We start from the raw sequence: 25,951 nt of genomic DNA, 5'->3' as shown, positions 1-25,951 counted from the left end.
GGCACTCACTGTATGATTATGTGTGATTAGCAGGAGCTGCATTGTGCAAAGTGGTTATTATAATTAAATTCTTCATTTCCTGCAGAAACCTGTGAAACGGCAATTGCCATCATGGGAAAAGTAAACACTTTTGGTGTTTGCAAGAGAGTGTCAAAGGGCAGTTGCTGTGCCTGCCCACCCCTCCCGCTTTTCCTCCTCTGAAAGAAGAAGCCTCCCCTCTGCTTGCCAATCCAGAATCATCCATTTTTGCCATCGCGCCTCCATTTCTCCCGAGTCTCTTCTCAAATCCAGTTTTAGCAGCTGATGACATATGTAGCACTAGCCCTGTGCTCCTGGCACCTCCCTGCGCTAGATACTGATTAATAATTTGAGCTGCCAATCTGGTTACAAGCTCTATGTGGAACCTAAAGCGTTCATCAGATGCACTCCTGGTTCCCAGGCAATTCCATCATGATTTTTCATTGTTGTATCCTGCATTTAATTGCTCGCCAAACAAGATAACTCAGTGAGAAAATCCAAAATGCGCACCTGGATGGGCAGGGTCGATGTTTAAACGCTAATCTTTAAAACTTGGGAGTGGTGGGCGGGAAAGGATTTAATGGCCTGATTCACACAATTGTTTGCATCTGGGTTTAATGTGGGTGACGTAGACTAGCATGATTGTGTGAATCCCCACCAAGGTGGTTTATGGCTCGAGATTGATCTGAGATCCCCACCTTGGCATGGCTTCACCCAATCACACGAATACAGGAGACCTTCGTTATTAGCGGGTTCTCTCTTAGCAGTTTCTGGCATTCATGGGCGGGCCACAGGGGCCTGATTTCGGTTTCTGTGGGTGTAAATTCCAGGCATTTTTAGCTATTCATGGTTATTAGCTATGTTCATGGCTATTCCCCAGGCCAGGGGAGAGCATCACATCGGGCCCCCCTAGAGACCAGCTCTGGCTTGTGAGGACTCTTGGGGCAACCCTTCTCCCTCCTTCCCAGGAGTACGGGAAGACCAGCGTGCCCTGAGAGGAAGGCAAGAAAGGAGGCACCCAGGCCAGGGAGCTCTTGTCCTCCGCTCCTGAAAAGACCAACAGCCTGAGACAATGTTTTATTAATCTTCTGTAATTTGATCCTTTTAGTATTGTTAAATGCTTTGGGTGCCTTTGTCAAGGCAGAAAGGCGGTATAACACAGAGTTTCCACGGGAATCCCCCAGTAGACTGCATTCTTTGTGCCGTGCATTGTGGGATTCCTGGAGGCCGGGACAACAAGTGTGGATCATGTGGGCATATGGTGGTGCGACAAAGCGAAGGTCAATGGTAACCTGGGGGGAAGGCAGGTGAAACCCCACCACCGCGCCTGCCTGGTCATGAGGACAGCCTTTCCCTGTCTCAAAAGGTAAACTGGGAGCCTCCAGATGTTGCTGGACTACAGCTCCCATCATCCCCAGCCACAACAAATTGTAGCGGGGGCTGATGGGAGTTGTTGTTCAGCAACACCTGGAGGCTCCCAGATTGGGAACAACCGGTTGGCACTGCCTGGCAGCAGCTCTCCAAGGCTGCAGGCAGGAATCTCTCTCAGCCCGGCCTGGAGATGCTGCCAGGGAGGGAACCTGGGACCCTCTGCCCGCAAAGCAGATGCTCTGCCGCTGAGCTACAATCCCACCCCCCTAAATTTAGCGTGGTTTTGCCTTTACAAGTGGTGTTTAGCCAGATAAGGTCTCTTATCCCACGTGGCTTGGAAAAGAACCGCGTATTCCCAGCAGTCAGCATTTCATTTAGGGAAGACGCTTCACCATTATGCAGGTAGCATTCGCACGCTAGCACAGTGATGCCAAGACCATGGGGTCTGTAGAATGCTAGCAGCACTCCTGTAGCGGATGCAGGCCGAGTTTGAATGGGAAGCTGGCCACAGGGGAGACTGCCCCGCCAAGCAATTTAAACCTGTTTGACCTTCCCGGCATTGCATTTAAATTGGGCCTGTGAGCAGGATGGAGAGGTGAAGCCGCATTACCCAGCTGCAGAACTTCAGGAATAGACATCTGCTTTGTGTGCCGCCCGTCATTTCACAGGTGAAATTAAGCAAACTTTCAAATGAAATAGGAAGACCAGCCTTCTGCGGCACGGTTTCTTGAAGCCTTGCTGCAATGTTTTTGTTCTTTTCTCTTTCTCTCTCTCTCTCTCTTTTTTTCTTTTAACCTAGTGCATTCCAAACTTCTGCAGAAGGTTTCAAGTAGTCAAAAGCTTTTAAATACAGATGGTGGGAGAATTCCCAGTGGAAAAGAGGCTTCTATTTCCAACTTGCGTTCTTTCTCTCCCCCTTCTTTTTCTAGTTCGTGGCAGGCTTTGACAGATCAGAAGAAATTTTCACAGCTTGATGCAGCTGGATTCTTCTTTGGCATGAGCGAAAACATCTGGCCCCCGAACAGCGCCTTTTACCAAAGGGCCAAAAAAACATGTGCACACATCTGTTGTGCTAACATATTTCCCTGTAAACTCAGATGTTAATTGCTTTGTTTTGCCGAGGTAACACAGTTGGCTCACTGAAGCAGGCTGTTTCCCTTCGCCCCCGTGCTAATGGTTTCCTTTAACACTGATATTGCTTTGATTTGCAAATTCACAGGTAGAATGTGGGCGGCACCTAATCATTAGCAGAGAAGGCAGCGGTGTGCCTTGCTCACCTAGGCAGCCGTTGTGCCTGTCTCTCTGGCAAAGTGATAGATATTCCGCTGAGGTTAAACCAGACCTTGATAGGGGTGGGGTTTTTTGGATCCGAGAGCCAGCCCCAAAATTAAGGAGCCACCAGATTTAGTGACGGACATTGTGGAGGGGAAGAGTAAAAGGGTTTCTCTTTATCTCCTTTACAAATAGCAGACTTAGAACAGAAAAAGGACTGCCTGGGGCAAATAAAGCTTTAATTCAATAACTCCACCTCTGAATATCCTTGTCTAGGCACCATGGTTAAATTTCTAGGTGCCATGGCTCCCTGGCAGCTGGGATTTGTCAAGCCCTGGGTTAAACTCCCCTGTCTATAAAAGCTGGATTGCCAGCCACTGAATGTAAAGTAGGGTTGAGAGGGAATTTAATTCTCAAGTGTGCGGGGGGAGGGGGCAAATTGTCCTCACTACTGCATCTTTCCAACTGTTTTTCTCCTGGTAAGTTCTGAGTTCGGAAGTACCCCACCACCACCACCATGAAAAAATTCTCATTATTGCACTTTTAAAGCTAGTTGAGCCTTCCCATGACCACCTTGTGCTTTACTTCCCCCTTTCCTGCTTTGTGTTAAATTGGTGTGGCCCCAGTTGGGTCCTGTTGTATCACATCTAGTTGTGTCTTAACAGCAATCTGTTCGAAATTCCATACCACTCTGATGTAAAATTGCAAATGGGATAGTTCCTTATCCTGCGTTAATAGTAGTATTCCTACGGTAGTAGTATTCCTATGGTAAGGCTATATCCAGCAGCAAGGCTAACTCCATCCCTCATTACACGAGGAGGTCCCCCAGCTGTTTTTTTAACTACAACTTCTATAATCCCCAGCCAGAGTGGCCAATAGCCAGGGATTATGGGAGTTGTAGGCCAACATCTGCAGGAGAGCCGAAGTTGAACAGCCCTGGTGAAGACAATACTGAACTAGACAGACCAATGGTCTGGGTATAAGGTAGCCTCCTCTGTTCCTGTGCAATGTGGAAATACACAACATCAGTTAGCCTGAATTATTTCACAGGTTGGTGTGAGGATGAAAGCATGCACACATGCAACCCATCCTCGTGCAATCCTATGCGCTTCCTTGCTAGGCATACTCTTTGGGGTTTGATCCCTTAATTTTTGTGTAGTCGGTTCTTCTGTTTCCTTCCTGCCAAGCAAAGAACACACACCACCTCCGCACACACACACACACACACACACACACACACACACACACACACACGCCAATCTTGACTCCTGATGCTGTGTGATAAGATATCTCTTGTTCATCATGCTTTCTGCAGTCCTGATGACAATGTGATAATGTGTGATTGTCCCTCCACCCCCGCAGTTCCCTTGCAAACAAGACGACAATGAGGAGTGTACAACACAGGACTTGTTTCTCTGTCACAGGGAGACCTGCCTGCTGGGCTTCACTCCTGGTACTGATACTGTTTTCTTCCTTCGGTTTAGTGGTTTCTGGTTCAAACCAGGTGCCAACGTGACATTCTCTTAAAGAGCGTGACAGGACAAACCGCAGAAGGTGAATGCCACAGTCTCCCAGGATCACGCCAGCATTTAGTTTGTCTGTTGAAATGTGCGTGATGAGTGGGTGAGGTCTGTCTTGCCGCCACCTGTGAGTGGCATTCCTGTCCTAACAAGCGGCTGCACTTGCAGTATATAATGTGTATAAAGTACTGCCAAAGTAGCCAGTTTATATTGCGCATCCAGTACTCACAGGCCACATGTGACAGTGTGGTGTAGTGGTTAGAGTGCGGGACTAGGACCAGGGGGACCTGAGTTCAAATCCCCATTCAGCCATGAAACTCACTGGGTGACTTTGGGCCATTCATGAATCGCTCAGCCTAACCAACCTCGCAGGGTTTTTGTGAGGGTAAACATAATCATGTACATTGTGCTGGGCTCCTTGGAGGAAGAGCAGGATAGAAATGTAATAAATTATTATCATTGTTGCTGTTGTTGTTTACACAGTCAGACAGGTGTTATTGACTGGTTTGTTTTATCCAGGCATCGAGTCCTTCCCAAGGACCTGGGATGGCTGAATTTTATTATCAATATTGTTGCAATTATTATTATAGATATCGTCGCAGAATATAGGCTGTTCCCAGTTAACTTGCTTTTTGTAATTGGCTGGTGGTGATTTCTGTGGCCCCTCTGGTGTTGAGGTGCTCTTCAAGGTCTTTTGGGACTGCACCCAGGGCGCCAATGACCACTGGGATTATTTTGGTCTTTTTCTGCCACAGCCTTTCAATTTCAATTTGTAGATCTTTGTATTTTGTGATTTTTTCCATTTCTTTTTCTTCTATTCTGCTATCACCTGGTATTGCTATGTTGATTATTTGGACTTGTTTTTCTTCTTCTTCTTCTTCTTCTTCTTCTTCTTCTTCTTCTTCTTCTTATTATTATTATTATTATTATTATTATTATTATTATTATTATTGCCAACCAGTCATGTAGCTGATGAGGACAGCTGCACGGGCTGTGAAGCCGGCATTGCACGTTCCACAATAGCAGAAAAGAAATGATGGTGATTTATTAAAAATTTGTAAAAGTCGCTTTTCAACAGAAATTTCTCTGAGCAGTTTCCTTAGCTGAGGGAATGAGAAAATGGCTCCCTTGAAAAAGTCTGGAAAGAAACCCAAGGGAAACCCAAGGGAGGCAATAGCCGCTGGAAGGGATGCTGGGCTGGACTGAGTGAAAGACAGTTGCTCCCTCTGCTAGATGTTAGAAGAGCCACCACCCATCATCCCCAGATGCTGTGACCGAGCATGATGGGAGCTGTAGTCCGCCAACAGCTGGAGGGCCAAAGTTGTGCAGCCCTTAATTGAACATAAGGAAGCTGCCGCCTGCTGAGTCAGACCCTTAGTCCATCTAGCTCAGTATTGTGTGCACAGACTGGCAGCGGCTTCTCCAAGGTGGCAGGCAGGAATCTCTCTCAGCCCTATCTTGGAGATGCCGCCAGGGAGGGAACTTGGAACCTCAGATGCTCTTCCCAAAGCAGCCCTATCCCCTCAGGGGAATCTCTTCCAATGCTCACACGTGTAGTTTCCCATTTGTGTGCAAACCAGGGTGGACCCTCCTTAGCAAAGGGGACAACTCATGCTTGCTGCCACAAGACCAGCTCTCCACGATGCTCCTCAAAGCTGAGGCGACTCACTGAAGCAGCCAGGCATGGAGTCTCCTCAGCTTTGTTTTCTTCACGGACCCGTCGGTTAATTCTGCGGGTCCGTTTTTCTATACGAAGTTATAAACAGCAATCCCACTGGGCCCTGTGTTTGTCCTCATCCCGGTGCTGCTTCAGAGAAATGTGTTTCCTAGTCCTCCGCCGCAAATGTTAATCACCAAGCACAACACGGTGATAATTAACAGAAATAATTGTCATTCTTTTTCGCTATTCAGGGCAGAACATTATCCAGTGATTTCACCTGGAATGCGAGGGCATTAATTATTCATATGATTTGGGTGGGTTTTTCTTTTCTCTTCTCCTCAGGATGCTGAAGAGGAAACGGGACTCGTCCCTGAGGTATTTTTTTTGGGGGGGGGGAGATTGTCGGGGTGTGTTTCCGAATGAGGCCAACTTGTTATGATAGCCCAGACGCATTAATAAGAGGGCTCCGTAGCCCCTCACTCCCTCCTCATGGGAAGTCTCTGCAGCAGCGGTGTAGCAAATGGTAGGCCCATTCCTCACCAAACCGGATCCTGTGCCAGGGCTGAAGCACTTCAGCTGGAATAGCCCACCATGTAAAGATTCCTTTCCACATCATAAACTAAACATCAGGACAAAGGGCTGCAATCTAACTGCCTCCTTGGCATGCTAACGTTCTACATGGCGAAAACTGTTTTTTCTTGGTGGACCACATTGGCCCCACAGCAGCCTTAAATTTTACATCCCACACATAGAGCTCATTCACACAATCAAAAACTGTGTTCAACCCAGGTTTGGGAGGTGTGTGTGCTCTCAATTTTTGATTGTGTGGAAGCAAGGTAGGAGGGAAACTTGGGTAGCTTTCCCTCCTACCTTGCTTCCACACAATAACTTCTACCCAGGTTTTTCTCTTAACCTTGCTCCCACACAACCAGAAATTGGGAGCACACAAACCTCCCCAAACTTGGTTGTACCCAGTTTTTGACTGTGTGAATGACCTCATAGGTTTGCCACTTTATCAAGAACTTGGCCACAGCAGCAGACAACTATTTTTAAGGCAATTAGGAGACAGCTCATATGTCCATGGTGTTGTCTATACATTGGTCTTTTCCGGCTGTCTTATTCTTTAAAATAGAGGTAAAAACAGTTTGATATTTTCATGCTGGATATAGCTATTACTGGTTGGGTATGGCATCAAAAACTTCATCCACTTTTAAATGCCAAGTTCATATTCTGAGCACTGGTCTGCTTCATCCTGCCATTACATTTTTTTTTTAAATTATTTTTTTTTGCGGTGTGGCTTGCAGAATATGCCAAACTCAAATTTACACTAGAACATCTTTTAATATTTGCAGATTTGAATATGAACTTCTCCCCTCTAACATTAAGCATACTTACATACAGAAATTATGACAGGTACATATGGGTGAATGTTGGAGTGAATGAAACATTGATGGTGTATCAAGCAAAAACACCTGCCAGTTATTGTAATTGAATCTGCAGTTCTATAGACCCTGTCAAGAGAACAGCTGGCTTGTTTGCAGCTAACCCTAACTCCTAGTGGATATATGGTTACACCCTTGGATCAATCAGCTGCGGTGGCACAGTGGGGAAGCATCTTGTCTAGAGTGCAAGAGGCTGTTAGTTCAAATCCCCGCCGGTGTGCTTCCCAGACTGTGCCTAGTAAATACATTTGTAATCACTTATATTGGATGGCGCAGCGGGGAAATGCTTGCCTAACAAGCAGACGGTCTCCGGTTCGAATCCCCACTGGTACTATATCGGGCAGCTGCGATATAGGAAGATACTGAAAGGCACCATCTCATACTGCGCGGGAGGAGGCAATGGTAAATCCCTTCTGTATTCTACCAAAAGAAAACCACAGGGCTCGGTGGGTGCCAGGAGTCGGAATCGACTTGACGGCACACATTACTTTTACCCTTTTATATTGGGCAGCAGAGATATGCTGAAAGCCATCATCTCATACCGCGCAGGAGGAGGCACTGGTAAACACCTCCTGTATTCTACCAAGAAAATAACATGGAATGTGATCACTAGGAGTCGACACCGACTCGACGGCACAATCTTTCCTCTCCCCCACCCCCTGTTGGATCAACATCTTCCTTCCTATAAGCGCTAAATCAGGATTGCTCCTGGATCCTGCAGTGTCTAACCTTTGTTTCATAACCCATACCTGGGAGCCTGCTCCCTGCTTTTTCTGCCAGATGATTTCTGCTCATACTCAGTTTCCTCCAGAGCCTAGTGAGATCAGGACAACTGGCATACTTGCTTGGATGGACATTTAGGGCTTCATGTAGGGAAGGTTGGAATTCTGGCTACTCTGATCAAGGGATGGGAGTCATTGTCTCCAGCTGAGCTGCTCCAGTATATCCTTTCACCCAGCTTCGGTTACTCTTGATCACGTATTTTATCCATTATGCATTTTGTAGTACCACCAGTGATCATTCTTCAACTGAGTCCTGCTGGACCTTGGCTAGGATCTACCTCCCTAAATTATCTCCAGCTGTGCTTTACTCCAGTTGGCTCCTGGCTTCCCAGAAGCCCCATAAAAGGAAGCAGGAAAAGCATGTTTGCCAGCCCATCCGTCCAGCCCATCTTGTTCCCCAACCGATGTCAAACTCTTCCATAGACTCTGCTGGGGATTTCATGGATTCTGCAGAGCCCCAGTATCCACTCAGGCCTTGGGAGCTACCCATGACACATCTTGATCCGAGTCCAGGGCTTCATATCTCCTTAGTAAAGCTGCTTTCCAGATTTCCTGTGTATTCTTCTATGTACACACACATTCTCCCTTGATTCACGACGACGGGCTTTTGATGAATGACTGTTCATTGCATCAAGGAAATGCATCAGTAAATTGAAGGATAGTTTTTTCTTGGTTGGCTTCCGCAACATTACGAGACGTCTCATGCTGCATTTGGACAATTTAATATGTATATTAAATTTGCTGTTGCTTTGAAGATCCCAGCTGTTTGATATTAGCCTTTAATAGATGGTATCTTTATACATAGATGACAGCAACATTAAAGCTGTCGGTTCTCATCGTTTCCCTGTGCAATGTTGAAAAAGCATTCTGTAAACACAGCCTAACTTACTCTCTGAGCCTTGGCCTGAAGCATCTTCTGCCTTGCTAAATTCAGCCTTGGACTAGCGAGGAAGTTCTATCTGGCAATACTGGATTTCTAAAGATCTGCCTTTTGAACACTGCTGGGATTTGATTGTTTGTCTTTGGAAACGTTGATCGGTATATCTTTGCATGTGATAGGCAGCGTCATTTTTCTTCTTTTCCATGCACTGACTTTTGGCCAGACTCTCTGTATCTGGGGCGTTGTGTGTTACTTAGAAGGGTGAGTTTGAATCTCCCATATCTCCCATCATGGCAGACTCTGATGTTTTGTGGCCTTTATCATCTACTTGGGAGTTTTGTTACTAAAGTATTTGCTAAGTGGATCTCATAGTTTTGGACCCCATATATTTTCCTTGATCACCATTGTGTTGCATAGGATGTGGTCAAATCTGAAGAAAGTTAAGCATGCTTCTTTGTCCTATTGAAATCAGGTTCAATAACCAGTTTGCCCCAAAGGGCAAGCTGGTCTTGTGGTAGCAAGCATGACTTGCTCCCTTAGCTAAGCAGGGTCTGCCCTGGTTGCATATGAATGGGAGACTTGATGTGTGAACTCTGTTAGATATTCCCCTTAGGGGATGGAGCCACTCTGGGAAGAGCAGAAGAGTTAACCAGAATTGCTGCTGAGCCCTGTAGAGCTGATTGTGAGAACCCCAAATTTCCGGGCAAGCGTGATCAAACTGCTGTGGTTAAACCATATTTAACCAGGATAGATAACCAGGATCAGATTCCTCACTTGTGTCTTAAAACTGAATTCAAGTCCCTCTGTCAAATACGCTGACTTTAACTTCTCCTTTTGTGGACAAAGAGATCTGGAATTGGGACAAAGGGAGCAAGGGGAAAGCAACTATCCCTGTTTATCCCAGCAGAGCATCTTTCCAATGGCTGTTACTGATTTCTCCTTTTTTGTGTGTGTGGTGGTGGAGCATTTTGGGACAGGGAACTATTTCCTCACACCTTTTGCTAGCAAATTGCTTTGAGAACTCTTGTTGAAAAGTGGCGTATACTTTCCCCCCAATAAGAGTAATAAGAGCAAAAAGACAGAACCAAACAGAAAATTCATTTTACAAATAATTGTCTCTAAGCAGATTATGTAGTGCAAAAGGCACATTTGCTGCATGACCAGAGCGATTGGATTATGCTCTTAGGTAGTATAAAGTATTTAGTTGTAGACCAGTAGGTTTTAATAAATATAGCAGTCAATTAGTATGCTCGCTCCCTCAGGAAATGCATGAATCACAAAATGGAAGACATGATATAAATCTGTGATTTGAATCTGTCTTTTTCTCCAGTGATCTAAATCACTGATTTAAATTGCCTTGATTTCAATCGGTCCCCTCTGCATTGTGCTCAGTGGGAATTAAGCATACCGTTACTCACTGAGATTCCATTGAAGTGTAGCTTCTCATCATATTTAGCCTCAGCATCTCTCTCTTTACAGATTTGTCCACAGGTGACAGCAGAAAACGTACATGTATAAAGTCCTTCCTTAGAATTGTCGGCATTGCCTTTACAGTGGATGTTTAAACACACACACACACCCCGCTGGAGTCCGCTTTCAATCATAAAATCTTCAAACCGTAACGTTGCTTCTCTGTGCCACATATCCTTATTGAGAGGAAAAAAGATTGCACCCTTAATTCAAAGGGAATGTTGCCCTGTGAGCCAGAACTCAATAAAATGTATGAAAAAAAAAATTGTGGAAAAGGGCAAGCAAGGAAAATCAAATTGCAGTGTGTGAAACGATTTAAGGAGGGACCTGGGGAATACATAATCTCCAAACTGCCAAGTTAGAGCATATATAAAATATACAAACAAGCCTGATATTTTTCCCAGTTGATCTCATTATGAGGTATGCTAGGGATAGATAAATTCTGTTAGAATGCATTACGGCTGGATTTTCAAGGAAACAAGTCAGATGTAATATGTTTAGCTGATTCCATCTTGTTTTGATACATGGGCTATTTTGTGTGTGCTTAAGACTCAAAGAAATGCATTTATAAAGCCAAATGGTTTGGTTTTCTTCAAGCTCTAAAGCCAGAGGCAGTTCGGTCACTTTTACCCCATTCTGGAGAGAGCAGACATTTATAATGTTGGTGTGCTCTTCATCTTCTGTATCAGTGCTCAGCTGACTGAGCCAAGAGAGAGGCACCTTTTGGTGATTATTTAACATTTAGCAGGGGAGACTGTCCCTAACCAACCCCAGCACAGCATCTCTGCAGTGGCTGTTGCTGGTCCCTTTTGGAACAGGGCACCATCTTGTCTGTCTGTCTACCCATCCTATGTATCTGAATCCAAGACTAGTTTCCCCCCAGGTTCTTTGTTGTTAGAAATTGGGGGTCATCTTAGATTCAGAGGCTTCTCAGGATGTTCTGAATCAATTTCTAGTGCAGTCCAAACAACTTTAACTGCCTTCTCCTAATTTCCTAGATATTTTAGATTAGACTGAACATTTATAATAAGTGTGGTGTGTGGGTGTGTGTGTGTGTGTGTGTGTGTGTGTGTGTGTGAGAGAGAGAGAGAGAGAGAGAGAGAGAGAGAGAGAGAGAGAGAGAATATTTCCCAACATGGAAAATGCATAGAGCTTGTAGGAGTGTGACCCAAGGGAGAATTGGTTAGAATGTGTTGTTTAATGACATTTGTCTTAACTGAGTTGATTGTATAATCTGGTTTTAAATAAACATTAGCCACCTTGAATGTTTGTGGAAAGGTGCAATATAAATTTTATACCACTAAATAAAGTAGACAGTCTATTTGTGACTCTTGGAGACCTGCAGTGATAATAATAATTATTATTGCTATTGTTATTGTCCACTGCTTAGAGTCTTTGGAGGGGGCAGTATACAAGAAATTTTTATTAAATAAATATACCACAGTACACTTGCAGTAGCATGGCACATTTTTGTAGGTTCTTCTCATGTTAATGTGGGTGGTGGTTCTTCATGGCCTCCGTTCAGATCATACTCCAGAACCTTCCAGAGCTTTAAAAAAGGAGAAGGTACCTTTTGGCTCTCTGGCTGAGTGGGATGCCCTCCCAACTGTGCATATTTTGGGGCTGGGTGGGTGGGCTCTCTTCTGACAGTAGCAGCTTCAAGAACGTTCTCCTTTAAGAGCAAACTTGGGGGTGTTGCTATTGCTGACCATAGTTTGTTTAATTTGTTGCGTTTAGTTTCGACCATTTTTAGCTTACAGCCTTCAGTGTTTTATCTTGTATGGTACAACATGACTCTCTCAAAAGATGCCATGTTTGCACGAGAAAAGTCCCTGCGTCTAGACATGGCCATTATTTCTTCTGCCTGAGAAAGATGTAAAAGAGGGATTCCTGTGTGTGGCCTGAAACTTACTAAACAACCCCACAAAAATCACACTTCATTGCTGAGGGCTTTTCTCTAGCTACATTCTGTGCCAACTTTCACAGCCATGTGGACATTTTGGATCTCATTCTTGGGGGTTCTGTGTTTTGGCTATGATAGATAAGGTGTGACTGATCCCAAACACAATGAGAGTGTGCAGAGTTCCAGTGTGATGTAGCAAACAGTGTTGTCTCTGGCTAGAGAGGCCTGGGTATAAATCCCCTCTCAGCCATGAAACTTGCTAGGTGACTTTTCAGAAGCCCACAAATGCTGGCTCAGCTCACCAACCAGCCAAAATTTGTGTTTGCCACCAATCCTCTCTCTTTCCTGACATTCTCATGCACATGTGCAGATGACTTAGAAGACAAGCGGCTCCCCTCTCATTTGGAGGTGGATATGGAGGTAGTAAGAGACGAAACATTTCTTACTATTTCTTCCTGTTGCTTACCTTGTTGAAAATGGCAGTGGAAACAAGACCTCTGGGGTGGATATCGATGTGGTGGTGAGTGTCCCGCTCACCAGAGGGCTTGGGGCACTCACCCCAAGCAAGCGGGCAAGTGAATTTGTGGCTGCCTGCTTGGACCAGTCACTCACATTTGGCCCGACCCACCCCACTAGCTTCTTAGCAGGATAAAAAGAGATGACTGATAAAAGGGATGATAGAAAGGGAGAGGAGAGCTGGTCTTATGGTAGCAAGCATGACTTATTATTATTTTATTATTATTACATTTATATCCTGCTCTTCCTCCAAGGAGCCCAGAGCGGTATACTACATACTTGGGTTTCTCCTCACAACAACCCTGTGAAGTAGGTTAGGCTGAGAGAGAAGTGACTGGCCCAGAGTCACCCAGCTAGTATTATGGCTGAATGGGGATTTGAACTCCGGTCTCCCTGGTCCTAGTCCATCACTCTAACCACTGCACCACGCTGGCTCCGCTGACTTGTTCGCTGAGCTAAGTAGGGTCCACCCTGGTTGCATATGAATGGGAGACTAAAAGTTTGAGCAATGTAAGATATTCCCCTCAGGGGATGGAGCTACTCTGGGAAGAGCAGAAGGTTCCAAGTTCCCTCCCTGGCAGCATCTCCAAGATAGGGCTGAGAGAGATTCCTTCCTGCAACCTTGGCGAAGCCACTGCCAGTCTGTGTAGACAATACTGAGCTAGATGGACCTATGGTCTGACTCAGTATATGGCAGCTTCCTATGTTCCTATGACTGTCATGGTCACCGCCACTCTGACCTCCTTGAAGGAAGCACAGGGTGGAAATGTGATAAATCAATGGAGGAGTGTTTTGTGCTCTGCGATATACTTGAGATGACCTCTGCTGGTTGTTGACAGGGAGGAACTTGGATGCTCTGGAGGCACCCTTACACATCTTGTACATGTCCCTTGTTCAGCCTCTGCAGCACAAACATTCCTGTGCAGCTGCACCAAGTTCTTCCCTAGCCTTCCTCTTCTGTGCTTCTTTTGTGATGTCTTCCCTCCTGCCTGCTGCCAGATCTTCTTGAAGTTAGGGTTGTGAGCCCACCCCCCCTTTTAAAAAAAAGCTGAGAACCAAACTTATACGGGCTTTAAACAAACAAAAAAACAGATGGCTGTGGCTTTAAAAGAGATATCCTTTTTTTTAAAAAACAAAAAAAATGTTTTTTTGGGGGGAGAATAGAAAACAATCCCACAGCCTGTTGTAGCAGCTGTAGCTTCAGATCGTGTGGAAAATGAAGGCAGATGATTCAATTTGGCCGGTGCCCCAAGTACATTTCCAAATGCTTCTGTGTGTGCGCAAGATAATGAACAAATATATTGAGATGGCACGAGATCAGTCCGAGTTTGCCGCTGTGCAAGCTGTGGAGCTCCCAGTAGGAGCGAACTAGCTTTGGTAGGTTAATGGGGGTGAGGGTCGCCGAGCCCAGCACCTTTCAGAACAACTTAAGAAAAGAATTTGTCTCCTTTTGCCCTGGGCTCCCAGTGGCACTCAAAGGGAGCTTTTGATAAATCGAAGTGTATTTATTAATAATGAGCAGAGGGCAACGTGCCTGCGATTTGGAAAGAGGTGCGAGCAAATAAAAACAAGCTTTCCTCTTGACATGGGGAGGGGGTGGCACTTAAGGAAGCAGGGAGTCGCTCTGGTGTTATAAAAGGAGTAGGCATGGACGGAAAGACGGAGTGGGGTGGTGCGGAAGCAGGTCTGGGTTCTTGGCTGAAGGCACCTGTCCCTCTCCTGCTCTTCCTTCCCCTCACAATCCGTCCTTTTCATAGGGGCAGGGAACCCGCCAGGGAAAGCACAAAGCAATGACAGCCAATGGAAAGCAAAGCTGGGATGTAATGAGAGGCAAAGTTATTGCTGGAATGAGTTATTATGCTTAATCACACTACATGATGTCCAGCGGCGTGTGGTTCATAATTCTTGGCTGGGACTGCGGCTTGGGATTACCCATGAGCACCTGGAGTCTGTCAACGGGTTGGAGCTGTTCATGCCTTGCTGGTTCTCCCTCCGGTTTCCCTTGGCCCTCTGCCCCCACCCACCCCATCATGTCAGGCTCTGTGCCGAAACCCCAGTCAAATCTTGTTTGCCTTTCTGTATAGAACACTTTCACCTGTCCAGAGAAAGGGCATCCATGACCAGCTGAACCAGGGGTGCAGTCAGGCTGATTGCATTTCATTGGGCATCGAGAGCCTATTAATTTGAATTCTGTGATCAGGGCTATATAGAGTAATCATTAAGCCTATATTCTGAAAGAAAGAATATTCTGAAATTAAGAGGGTTGTGTCATTTTCAAGCATCATGTTCTGCTTTGAGCTAAATTGTATCTGGATGGCTGCGGTATCTTATCAACATGCAATGTTTCATAAAAGCCAACTGTAACAGGTTTGAACCACAAATATTAGTATGAGTAACGTTTGTTTGTTTGTTTGTTTGTTTGTTTGTTTGTCACATTTATATACCTCCCAAACCTTCATCTCTTTGCAGATGTCCCAGAGGAATCCTGCATTTCTCTGGGGGGGGGGGAATCATGGCTATCATCATCAGAGTGATATACATGACCAAGCCATTGGGTTGCTGTCTGCCAGGTTTCTCCCTGGCATGCTCACCACTAGTGAACTAAGCATCCATGAGGCCAGGTTTTTTGGCACTGACTGCTCTCCTGAGCTAGACTGACTCATGTATTTAGGGCAGGGCTTGATGAATCCCAGTGGCCAGGGAGCCATGGCACCTAGAAATTTTACCATGGCACCTAGACTAGGATATTCAGAGGTAGAATTACTGCATTAAATCTTTTATTCGAGCCAGGCAGCCCACTTTCTGTTCTGTTATTTGTAAAGGAGATAAAGAGAAGCCCCTTTAACCTCCCGCTCCACAATGCCCATCATTAAGTCTGGCAAATTTATCAAGTGTCAATTGTCTGGCTCCTAAATTTTGGGGCTGGCTCCTAGATCTGAAGAAAATTGGTCAAGGCCTGATGGCGGGCCATCAGTCTCTATGCTGCTTTGTCTAGTAAACATAAACAAATGACAGCTCTTTGCCACAGGATCGTAGTCCACTTACAGGTTGTGAGCCCCTTTAGGAACATAGTCAGCTGCCATATACTGAGTCAGACCATTGGTCTATCTAGCTCAATATTGTCTACACAGACTAGCAGCGGCTTCTCCAAGGTGGCAGGCAGGAGTCTCTCTCAACCCTATATAGAGATGCCAGGGAGGGAACTTGAAACCTTCTGCTCTTCCTAGAGCAGATCCATCCCCTGAGGGGAAGATCTTACAGAGCTCACACTTCTAGTCTCCCTTTCATATGCAGCCAGGGCAGACCCTGCTTAGCTAGGGGGACAAGTCACCCACAAAACCAGCTCTCTTTTTGGACAGGGAACCATTTTCTCACATCATCTGCTACGTGGATCTAAAAATTCTACTTGGCTCACTAGCCAGTCATTCTTTGTGGTCACCATCAATCACTCTTCTCTTAGATCCCTTTCTGGTACACAGGCAGAGGGCTGAGGAGAGAAGTGGGTCTTCTGTCATTTTCACTGGGAGAGGGAGATGGTAAGAAGCAGGCCCCCTCCTGCTCAGAAAGGATTCTTAGCTTCTCAGCCATGGCAGTGGGGAGGAGACCTCTGGGGAGGAGATCTGTGGTGGGTCTCCTGCTCTCCAGAGGGCTGGGGCCACTCACCACTGGCAAGTGGATTTGTAGAGGCCTGGTCTGCTATGTAAACTGCTTTAAGAGCTTTTTGTTGCTTTTGCCAACAAAAAGCGGTATATAAGTATTTTTAATAATAGTGAGTATTCATGACAAATAGTTAGTGAATAGATGAATATAGCCATCATGATTAAACACCATTGAAACTGGTGTCACAAATGAGTAGTTAGCCGCAGGATCTAATGGAACTCGACTGAGCAGTTCAGACAAGGAGAAACTCCAAGCAACGAGCTTCCCAGCCCGCTCATTTATACCGGGACCTGCCAAAGGTGCCCCCCAAACCAATACATCCCATTTAGCACAACAACTTGTTCTCCTAGTTCAGTCCTGCAAGCGTCTCATTAAGGTAATTACCAATGAATTAAGGCAGGTTGGCTCAGTGCTCTGGCAGCAGGGGTGGGGGGGGTGGGCTCCCCTGCTGGCAGGCGGCAGGTGTAAATGAACAAGATCTGTCAAAAAGGCTGATGACCCTCTTAATTCACAGCAGCAAACAGGGGACAGAGGTACCGAAGCAAGTTTAATAATTGATATTTACTCTGAAAGGTTAATGGCAGCAGTGATGCTTCTAATTTGCTTGCCCACGCAAGACCTTGTTAGGTCATATTCTCTCAATTTGCTTCCCTGTGAGTGGAAGTGCAGCTTCCCTATAAAAACTTTGGTGAGAGAGAAAGGGAAGATCATGTAGAGAAGCTGCATTGCTGCCGAAGGAGGGGAAGGAGCCCCAATACTAAATCAGCAACCGGTTGGGTTTTTTAAAAAAAGCAGATCAGTGGAGGATTTAAGCGTCCCGTTTTTCTGTTGAGTGGTTGCACCCTTTAGCTCCCCTTCCTTGGAGTTTCAGGCTACATGCAATTCTTTTTCAGAAGCAATTGTATTCCAGGTGATTATAAGCTATTAAAAAGTGCCATTCGAGCTCTTAAAATACACCATGTTTTTCCTGTTGAATCCTGAATATATCAAACAGTTGGACCAAACAGAATAACGGTGGGATCAGAGTAGCACCTTCCCACATGCCACTTTGAAAACAAGCACCAGCAATGATGAGTATATCAACAGTTGTGAGAATCTGGTTCTGTTTTGCCGTGTTCTCGTGTTCAGAGATGTAGTGAGGAAGCACTAGGCTGAGTGCCGTGGTTGTAGTTTCTCATTGATCCTTGAAGTCAAATATGGTAAATAGTCAATATTTCTGGGAGTGGGGCAGGAAAAGGACAGAGATGTATGCAACACGGAAAGGAGCAACCAGCAGCAATTTAGTCTCTTCTTTTTACACCACAGCTTGTGAGGAGGAGCTGTGTATCTGTGTCATGGGAACTTGGAGTGTTGGCAGCAAGATCGACAACCATGGTAAACTGCTCCCAGGGCTGCTTTTCAGCAGAAACGCATATAGCTCAGAGTGTGTCCCAGGTATAGGAATGACCAGTTATGGCACTGAAGCAGACCTTTGAGCGTTGATGTTAATTTTTCCTATCCCCTCTGCCATACTGACACCCAAAATGGTAACCCTGTTGAGGAACATTTGAATTCGAGGAGGCAGAGATTCACAGAAATATTCCCACGGAGGACTATTTTTCTCCCTTTCTCCATTCTGTTTGTGTTTCTTCTTGAGTTAGCTCAGTAGCAGTTGACCTTCTTTCAACGCTGGTTGTCTTCAGTGGCCTCTGGCACAATCCCAACTGTTGTTTTAACCTATGGAGCTTTGAAGGGCTTTGGACACCCTACATAGGTTAAGCAACATCTTCTTCCTTGCCAGCACAGTCAGCCAAGAATTAGCTCTTAGGGACAGCCATGTCTGAATAGTTACGGTGAAAACCAAAGTGTATTTTGTGGCTTGCAGCATCCTCCAGGGGCCCAGAGAAGGTCCAACTTGCAAACCTTTGAGGCAGTGTCAGGGAGCTATTCTGTGAACCCTTGGGATCTAAGAGGAGCCCTATTCACATGTTATATATACTCATACGATCTGTGTACACAGGTACAGTTTTGTAAGCAGATCCACATGTTAAGTTGAATATCAGTACAGCAGTATACGTCCTACCTCTATCCTTCATTTCGCGTGTGTGTGTACCCACTTTTAAGATGAACACAGGTATAGTCCTTTACACAAAAACATGTGCATGTGTGCAAGCATCTGAATGCAGGTGCAACATAAGATATGAATAGGGTAGAGTTTAAAGCCATTTAGGCATCTTGGTCATTGGATGCCAAACTTGTAATTGCTAATTACTTCTGATTTGGAAAGGAACAATAATCTCAACATAGAATCTTTACATGCACCAAGTATATGACCCAATGGTAATGGAAATACTCCCACACCAAGTACAAGTAGCAAAATGAGATGAAAGAACAAAATGTTTTCTGCTAAATTAAGCACCGTTTACAATCTTTGCAGAAATGAACCCACAAATTGCAAATACACAGAATAAGTGGGGTGGGGGGAGATGTGGCACAGCCCTGCACATGACTCAACCTTCTTGGCATGCGCATGGGGAACTGAATATTTGAAAATGCACCTCCCATTTCAATATAAATTTGACATGTCTGGATTTAACCTAGTGGCTACCGGGAAATGACGAGTGATATGTAGTTCTGCTGTTTCCCTACAGACGTTTTCTCTTTTTCTACAAAATGTGATCCCTGAAGTCGCATTCTTGAAGGAACATAGGAAGCTGCCATATACAGAGTCAGACCATTGGTCTATCTAGCTCAGTATTGTCTTCACAGACTGGCAGTGGCTTCTCCAAGGTTGCAGACAGGAATCCTCTCAGCCCTATCTTGGAGATGCTGCCAGGGAGGGAACTTGGAACCTTCTGCTCTTCCCAGAGCGGCTCCATCCCTTAAGGGGAATCTCTTACAGTGCTCACACATCTAGTCTCCTGTTCATATGCAACCAGGGTGGACCCTGCTTCCCCACTGAAAATCATCCCCACACAACTTCTCCCCCTGAAAAGGAAAACATGGGTCCATTCTACAGGGTGCAATATCCTCCCTAAGCCTGTGAGCTCCAGTTCAGATTTCATCTCTGCCATGAACTCACTGGGTAGGTACCCTCAGGCAAGCCACTCTCCCTTAGCCATATCTGTAATCATGAGTATAATCCTGGCCTACCTTATTATCCTGTTGTAAGGGTTGCTGAGATGACGTATCTGAAGATCTGGGGAGAAGCCCAAGACATTTTGCTGCCTGGCGCCAAGGGAAATACAGTGCTTCCACCATCTGTAGGTGGCTGCCTTGTGTACCCAGGCCATGCTGCTGAGGCACCGCTAGCGTCATATGAACACTCTCTGACTTTGCCACCAAGCCAAGTGGCAGGGGTGTTCCTAGCTGATTTGAGGTGTGGGAGAAAAAGAGTTGTGCCTCAGCAGGTCGAGGGAGGGAAAATGAATGGTGTGCCCCAGTGGGGTGAGGAAGGTAGTGGGTGGTCGGATGGCACCGATAGTGGCATCACTTCCCACACCTGCACCTGAGGCAACTGCCTCGCTCTGCCTCATAGAAGGGCCGCCCTTGTTTTGGAACATTCAGTATTTGTCAGATATTCTCTACACCTGCACACCTTGTGGACTGCCAGCTTTTTAATGATTTAATGTGTATCCCATTCTTCTTCCAAGGAGCCCAGAGAAGTGTACATTATTAGGTTTATCCTCACCACAACCCTGTGCAGTAGGTTTAGGCTGCGAAATAAACAACTGGCCTGGAGTCACCCAGTGAGTTTCATGGCGGAGGGGGATTTGACCCCTGGTCTCCCTGCTCCTAGCCCAACACTAACCACTGCACCACACTGGCTCTCTTCACAGAGGGACGTTTGGACATGGGACTTTCCCAAGCCATGGGTCCACAAGTGTGTTCTGAGAAAGTTTAGACACAGGGAAAGGTATAGATCTTGTCTAATAATGGGGCAAACCCAGGTTCCCCTGCTTCTGACGGATACTCAGGCCTTGAGGATGGTTTCTGAAGGCCCTGTTTCAAAGCTGCGCTGTCTCTTTCTCTCAGCAGATGAAGGTCCCTGCGAACCGAAGTGGCAGGAACAGCGAAGACGACAGCATCCGGGAGGCCACGAGTTCCCAACGCAGCAGCTCCAGGGACCGCCTGAGCGATGTGAGTACCATTGAGAAGCTAGAGGCGCTTCATTGCGGCAATTTCATAAATCTCGCTGAACAAACGTTGGCATCCAGAGGTCACTGTGTAATAACTTTTCCCCCCTCCCTTCATGTCATGATTGAGTGTTATGGCATAAGTGGCTGAGCTCCCTTGCAAACACTATAATCATAGCGCAAATAATATGATAAGTGAAAGATCAGAGATGGGGAAAACAAAATGGAATTGTTATTCCTGAGAGGAAAGATGGCTCAAGATGATTTCTTTGAGGAGAAAGTTGTGGGGGGGTGGGGGGGCCGGGGGGAGGAAGAGAGGGGGATGCATTTTGTGCTATGGTTTAATTTTTAGCTTTTGTTTGCAGTTATACTGGATTGCATGGCTGGACTCTCACCTCTTTTTATGTCTCGTGTTCCGAGTTGGGAGGAGGGGGAATCAGGTTGGGCTGGGGCGGTGTGCCTCCTTTCCCCGAGGAAGCCAAGAGCTGGTTTTGACTGAAATGTTATGATAAAACAAAAAGCAAACGGTGGCGCAGAGTGTAAACACGCAAATGGGCTTTCTGAATCGCCAAGAAATCAGTGGAAGTGCTGAGATAATTTTATGTGAAGGCTTTTTTGTGTTAGCAATTAGCATTTTGCCTTCATTAAAACATGATTTTTTGCTAATTAGGACCTTTCCCATTAGGAGAGATTTAAATGACGAACAATAATCAAACGCTGGCACCAGGCATGTCTTAAATATTAAATTTAACATTTCAGTGGTGAGCCACAGTTACGTCCCAGAGAGAGTAGGGTTTTCATGTTGAGTTCTATTAATGTGAAATATGCTTCATAACTAAAGCCTGTCACAGGACAAGCGGCTCACACCAGCTAAATTCAATTGGACAGTTAATTTAGCTTTAAAATTGAAAACACTACCTCTGCTTCAGGATGCAAAAGAAGGTGGGGGGGGAAGCCTTTGATAAGCATAATGTATTTGCTATTAAAGCTTTCAGAGCTCATTCTCCTGAAGAAGGAGAGGAGAAAGAGAGAGGAGGGGCTAAAATGGCTCCCACAAATGTGTTTAAAAGCTGAAAGTATTTATTAAAAATGTCAGCAGAAAAGTGCTTTTGGCAGATTAAAGCGGGATTCGGCTTGACAGCTCTTGACAGCGAAATGCGATGGTGGCGGCATTGTGTAGGGTGGGGGCAGAATTCGCTCTACATGTTTTGAGTGTGAATGGGGTGCTATAAACAGCCTGTGTGGTGGGAAGGCGCGAAGGGGCGCGGGGGGGGGGGAACCTAGCCGCATGCTTCTGATCTGCTTCTAGGATACAGAAACTTGATTGCATCGGAAAGGCCAGCTGGGGGTGTAGGGTGCTGAAGAGGAGAGATGAAGTCCTTTGGGGCAAATTCGTTTCATTTGATTGGAGTTGCTGTTGTTGTTGTTGGATGCTGTATTTTTTTAAAGACACAGGTGGTTTCCTCCTTGTTCACATCAGCATGTTCTTGTGCACACATTATTGAACTGCTCTTAACCTCATAGCAGCCATGCTGGATCAGACCTAGAGATCATCTTGTCCAGCATCCTGTTTCTCACCGTGGCCAGTCAGGTGTCTCTGGAAAGCTCAAAGCAGGGGGTGAAGGCAAGGACCCCCCCCTCCCAGCAAATGGAATTCAGGATCATTTGGAAACTCCCTACAGCCATTATGATAGGGCCCAGCTGCAGATGATATTAAATATATCATTGTCTTTCATTTTGTGGCTTTTTAAAAGGGCGGGTGGAGGGAAGCAGTTGCAAGTGACTGAGAAGGTTTGGGGTCTCGACTCAGAGAAAGTGGGGCAACTGCCCAGTTTGCCCAGTGCTCCTGACAAAATCCCTCTGTTCCATGCTTAGTCTGTAGACCAAGTTTGTAAATAGCTGCTCATGCTGTTGACTGGTGGGGGGCAAGGGAGTTGCTGCCAGCCCCCATCAGGGTTGGAAAAACTGATTCTTTCACCCACTGAGGCCACAAACGACTAATGCCAATAGAAGTGGACTAGTGATGTTTGTGTATTTGTTTGCGATTATGAGGTTGGCTGTGCAGCCCATGCTGGAGCTACAGAGGTCTGCATTACCCTTCCTTATGGGTGGAGAAACTGGGATGGAATCCAACAAGTTAGAAAGCCTAGGAGAACTGTAGTACTCCACAGAAACATTATGGGTGACAATACGAGGACTGGAAGGAAATGCTTTACTAGGAATGGGCTATCGTCCTCCTGATCAAAACGCCTACCAATAGCTACTAGTTGGAGGGCTATAGGCCACCTCCAGCCTAAGAGGCAAGATGATGATGATGATGATGATGATGATGATTTTACATTTATATCCCGCTCTTCCTCCAAGGAGCCCAGAGTGGTGTACTACATACTTAAGTTTCTCCTCACAACAACCCTGTGGAGTAGGTTAGGCTGAGAGAGAAGTGACTGGCCCAGAGTCACCCAGCTAGTATCATGGCTGAATGGGGATTTGAACTCGGGTCTCCCCGGTCCTAGTCCAGCACTCTAACCACTACACCACGCTGGATGCCTCTCAATACCAGTTGCAGGGGAGCAACAGCAGGAGAGAGGACACGGCCTCACCCCTTGCTTGTGGGCTTCTCAGGGGCATCCGGTGGGCCACTGTGCGAATCAGGATGCTGGACTAGGTAGGCCTTGGGCCTGATCCAGCAGGGCTGCCTTATGTTCTTAAAACAGAGCCTTCTGGACTTTCATGACACCTTTAAGTGCATATTTGCTCCAGCAAAGGAGGAAACAGAAAGAGGAGATTATATTGCCTCTAAAACCAAAGAAGGATATGGCAATGCAGAGAGTCCCAGCCCCCGTAATAATTCTAACCTGAGAACAAGATCCTGAGACCCTGGTTTGTAACCACGTGCTCCATGCTGAGCACCATCCTGAACTCCATCAGGAGTGCCATGTGGCTTCTAGAAGGCAACTGCATATGATTGCAGAGAAGAGGCACAAACCTGCCATTCAGAACCACCTAGGAGGGCATATCCTGACATATACACACTGTACTTTCTCAAGCTGTTTGGGCTTGAGAAAAGTCGTTTGGTAGTTGGGCCAATATAGTTGGATCACATCTTTTCTAAAGCCTACATTTCCCAAGGAAGTGAAGTGGATAGCCACAAAAGGTTCCCTTTTATTGGAGGATAGACCACGTGCTGTGCATATCAAAGGTCCAAGATTAGTTCCCACGATCTCTCATTTAAAGGTTATTTGAATCTCAGCTAGGAAAAGCCCTTGCCTAAGACCAAGTAGAGTTACAATCAAAAGGCAAGATGGACCAGTCATCTGACAGTATAAAGTGCCTTCATACGGCCAAACATGGTAGATAAATATAGTTTCTTCAAAACAGAGATAAATCATCTTGTCGGAAAAAGGGAGTGTGAATGGCAGTGTTTTTCTCCCTCTCTCAGGTACTTATATTGGGTATGGCTGTGCACATCCACTTTCCAATGCATACACTCAGATCTTAGTATAGACATTTTGTGGCACATAACTTTTCTAGCGTGGAACAAAGGGACATGTAAAATGACCTCGTCACTCAGAAACATGGACATCATCCCAGAACTTGATTGTCAACTGTGTTTATTGTAAAGGTGAAGGTGAAGTGTGCCGTCGAGTCGGTGTCGACTCTTGGCGACCACAGAGCCCCGTGGTTATCTCTGGTAGAATACAGGAGGGGATTGCCATTGCCTCCTCCCATGCAGGATGAGATTATGCCTTTCAGCATCTTCCTATATCGCTGCTGCCCAATATAGGTGTTTCCCATAGTCTGGGAAACATACTAGCAGGGATTCGAACCGGCAACCTCTAGCTTTCTAAATCAAGTCATTTCCCCACTGTGCCAATATTGTGCTGTGTGTTAAATTTTCTAAGTTTTTGTCCAGCACTGTGAGGAGATGGGGATAAAATCCCCATATAAGCAATACAATATATAATTGCTTGTCCCCAACAGCTTCAAGCTTCAACTTGCTAAAGCTATGCCAGCGAGAAGCTCTGTCTGAGAGGCGGGACACTGGGTTGTAAAAACAAGATACAGGAAAATGGTTTGTGAGAGTAGGCTGATCATCAGTAATCTGCATTATCCATGTAAAAATTCCCTTTTTTAGTTCAGTGCAGAGAAGTATCAGAAAGTTATCCAATCTCGCTACTGTAGAACCAGCAGCAAGTTCTCAGAAATCAGACCCTCCTCTTGCACACAGGCGCGGAGTATTGAGAGAATTAAGAAACAAACCATTCCTGTGCCTATTTGATTGTTTTGATTGAAAGGAAATAGGGGGAGGTTATGGGGATGGTCCCAGAAGGGAAGGAGGGTGTTCTGTTTTGCTTCCCTCCCCACAACCACTCCTTGTTCCATAATTGTCCTAATCTTTTCTGATGTCCTGAACAGTGTAAAAAATCCACACAGAGCCTCATATAATGGCTTTTAAAAAAGGGTTTATCTTTTTCTTGACCCATCAGCTTAAGAACTGCCTGCATTTTTAATGGATTTTCTCCGTCACTAAATTGAATGGATCGTTCCTCATTATCATTTAAATAGGACCCGCATTCCCCACAAACACAGAACATTTGAATGTGGTGGTAGAGCTGCGTTAATTTGAAATGTATGGAAGGTGGGGGGTACAGCAGAGAGCAGGGGGAAGGAACAAGAGGGAGAAGCAGCCGTGGAGTGTGGAATTGCTGGATGTAATTGTCATGGATTCTCAATTTTGTCACCCCCAAGATGGGAAAATAGACTAATAATTGTCTCCCAGCCCTGGTAGAATAGTTGCCCTAGTTAGCTGGAGCTAACACTCTAATTGTCATGGGGGCATCTAGATGAATGAGGATGTATGCAGGGCACAGTGAGGGCTAAATTGAGTGATATACTAAGGCAAAGAGCAAATTGGCAATTATGGGCCCAGCCGAAAAGGTTGGCAGGTGCTCGGCGTCCTCGCCAGCCCTGAGGGGGAAATTGGAAGTATAAAATATCAACCATAAATACCCGCTGATTAGGAAATATGTTGCAAGAGGTGCTGGCTACTTTAGAGACCAAAAAAAATAAAAATGTGTTTTTGCTGGGGGGTTGATTTAATGTCCAAAAAAATAATTACATCAGCCTCCACTGAGTCAGTTTTAGGCCTTTTTTCTCTTACTCATTCCAGCTCTATTCCCGCTGGCCAAATGAAGTGGCTTTTAATGGTACAAGCTAGAAAAGAAAAAGAAAAGAAAGAAAGAAACAATTGGAGGGGGCAGAAAGCATAAATGATAACAGTGCCCTCCCCTTTCAAACAAACATTAATGGATCAGTTTTCATACATTTTGTGGTGCAGATAT

The 25,951-nt window shown here is 45.6% G+C and overlaps 1 protein-coding gene across 25 annotated transcripts in view; it reads left to right on the top strand.

Annotated features, from left to right (window-relative positions):
- Positions 1-25,951, top strand: part of FBRSL1 (fibrosin like 1) — a 788,945-nt gene that overhangs the window by 335,199 nt on the left and 427,795 nt on the right. For 22 of the 25 annotated variants that reach the window (XM_053280503.1, XM_053280496.1, XM_053280495.1 and 19 more), the window contains one exon: positions 20,509-20,613. In XM_053280503.1, the coding sequence (XP_053136478.1) occupies positions 20,509-20,613 (105 nt within the window). The remainder of the gene's footprint in view (positions 1-20,508; positions 20,614-25,951) is intronic. The other 3 variants (XM_053280504.1, XM_053280497.1, XM_053280518.1) reach the window with 1 other exon arrangement.

This window comes from Hemicordylus capensis, chromosome 15, assembly GCF_027244095.1.
Source record: "Hemicordylus capensis ecotype Gifberg chromosome 15, rHemCap1.1.pri, whole genome shotgun sequence".
Classification (NCBI taxonomy): Eukaryota; Metazoa; Chordata; class Lepidosauria; order Squamata; family Cordylidae; genus Hemicordylus; species Hemicordylus capensis.
The sequence above is the reverse complement of the archived record's forward strand: the minus strand, read 5'-3'. Positions and strand labels throughout refer to the sequence as shown.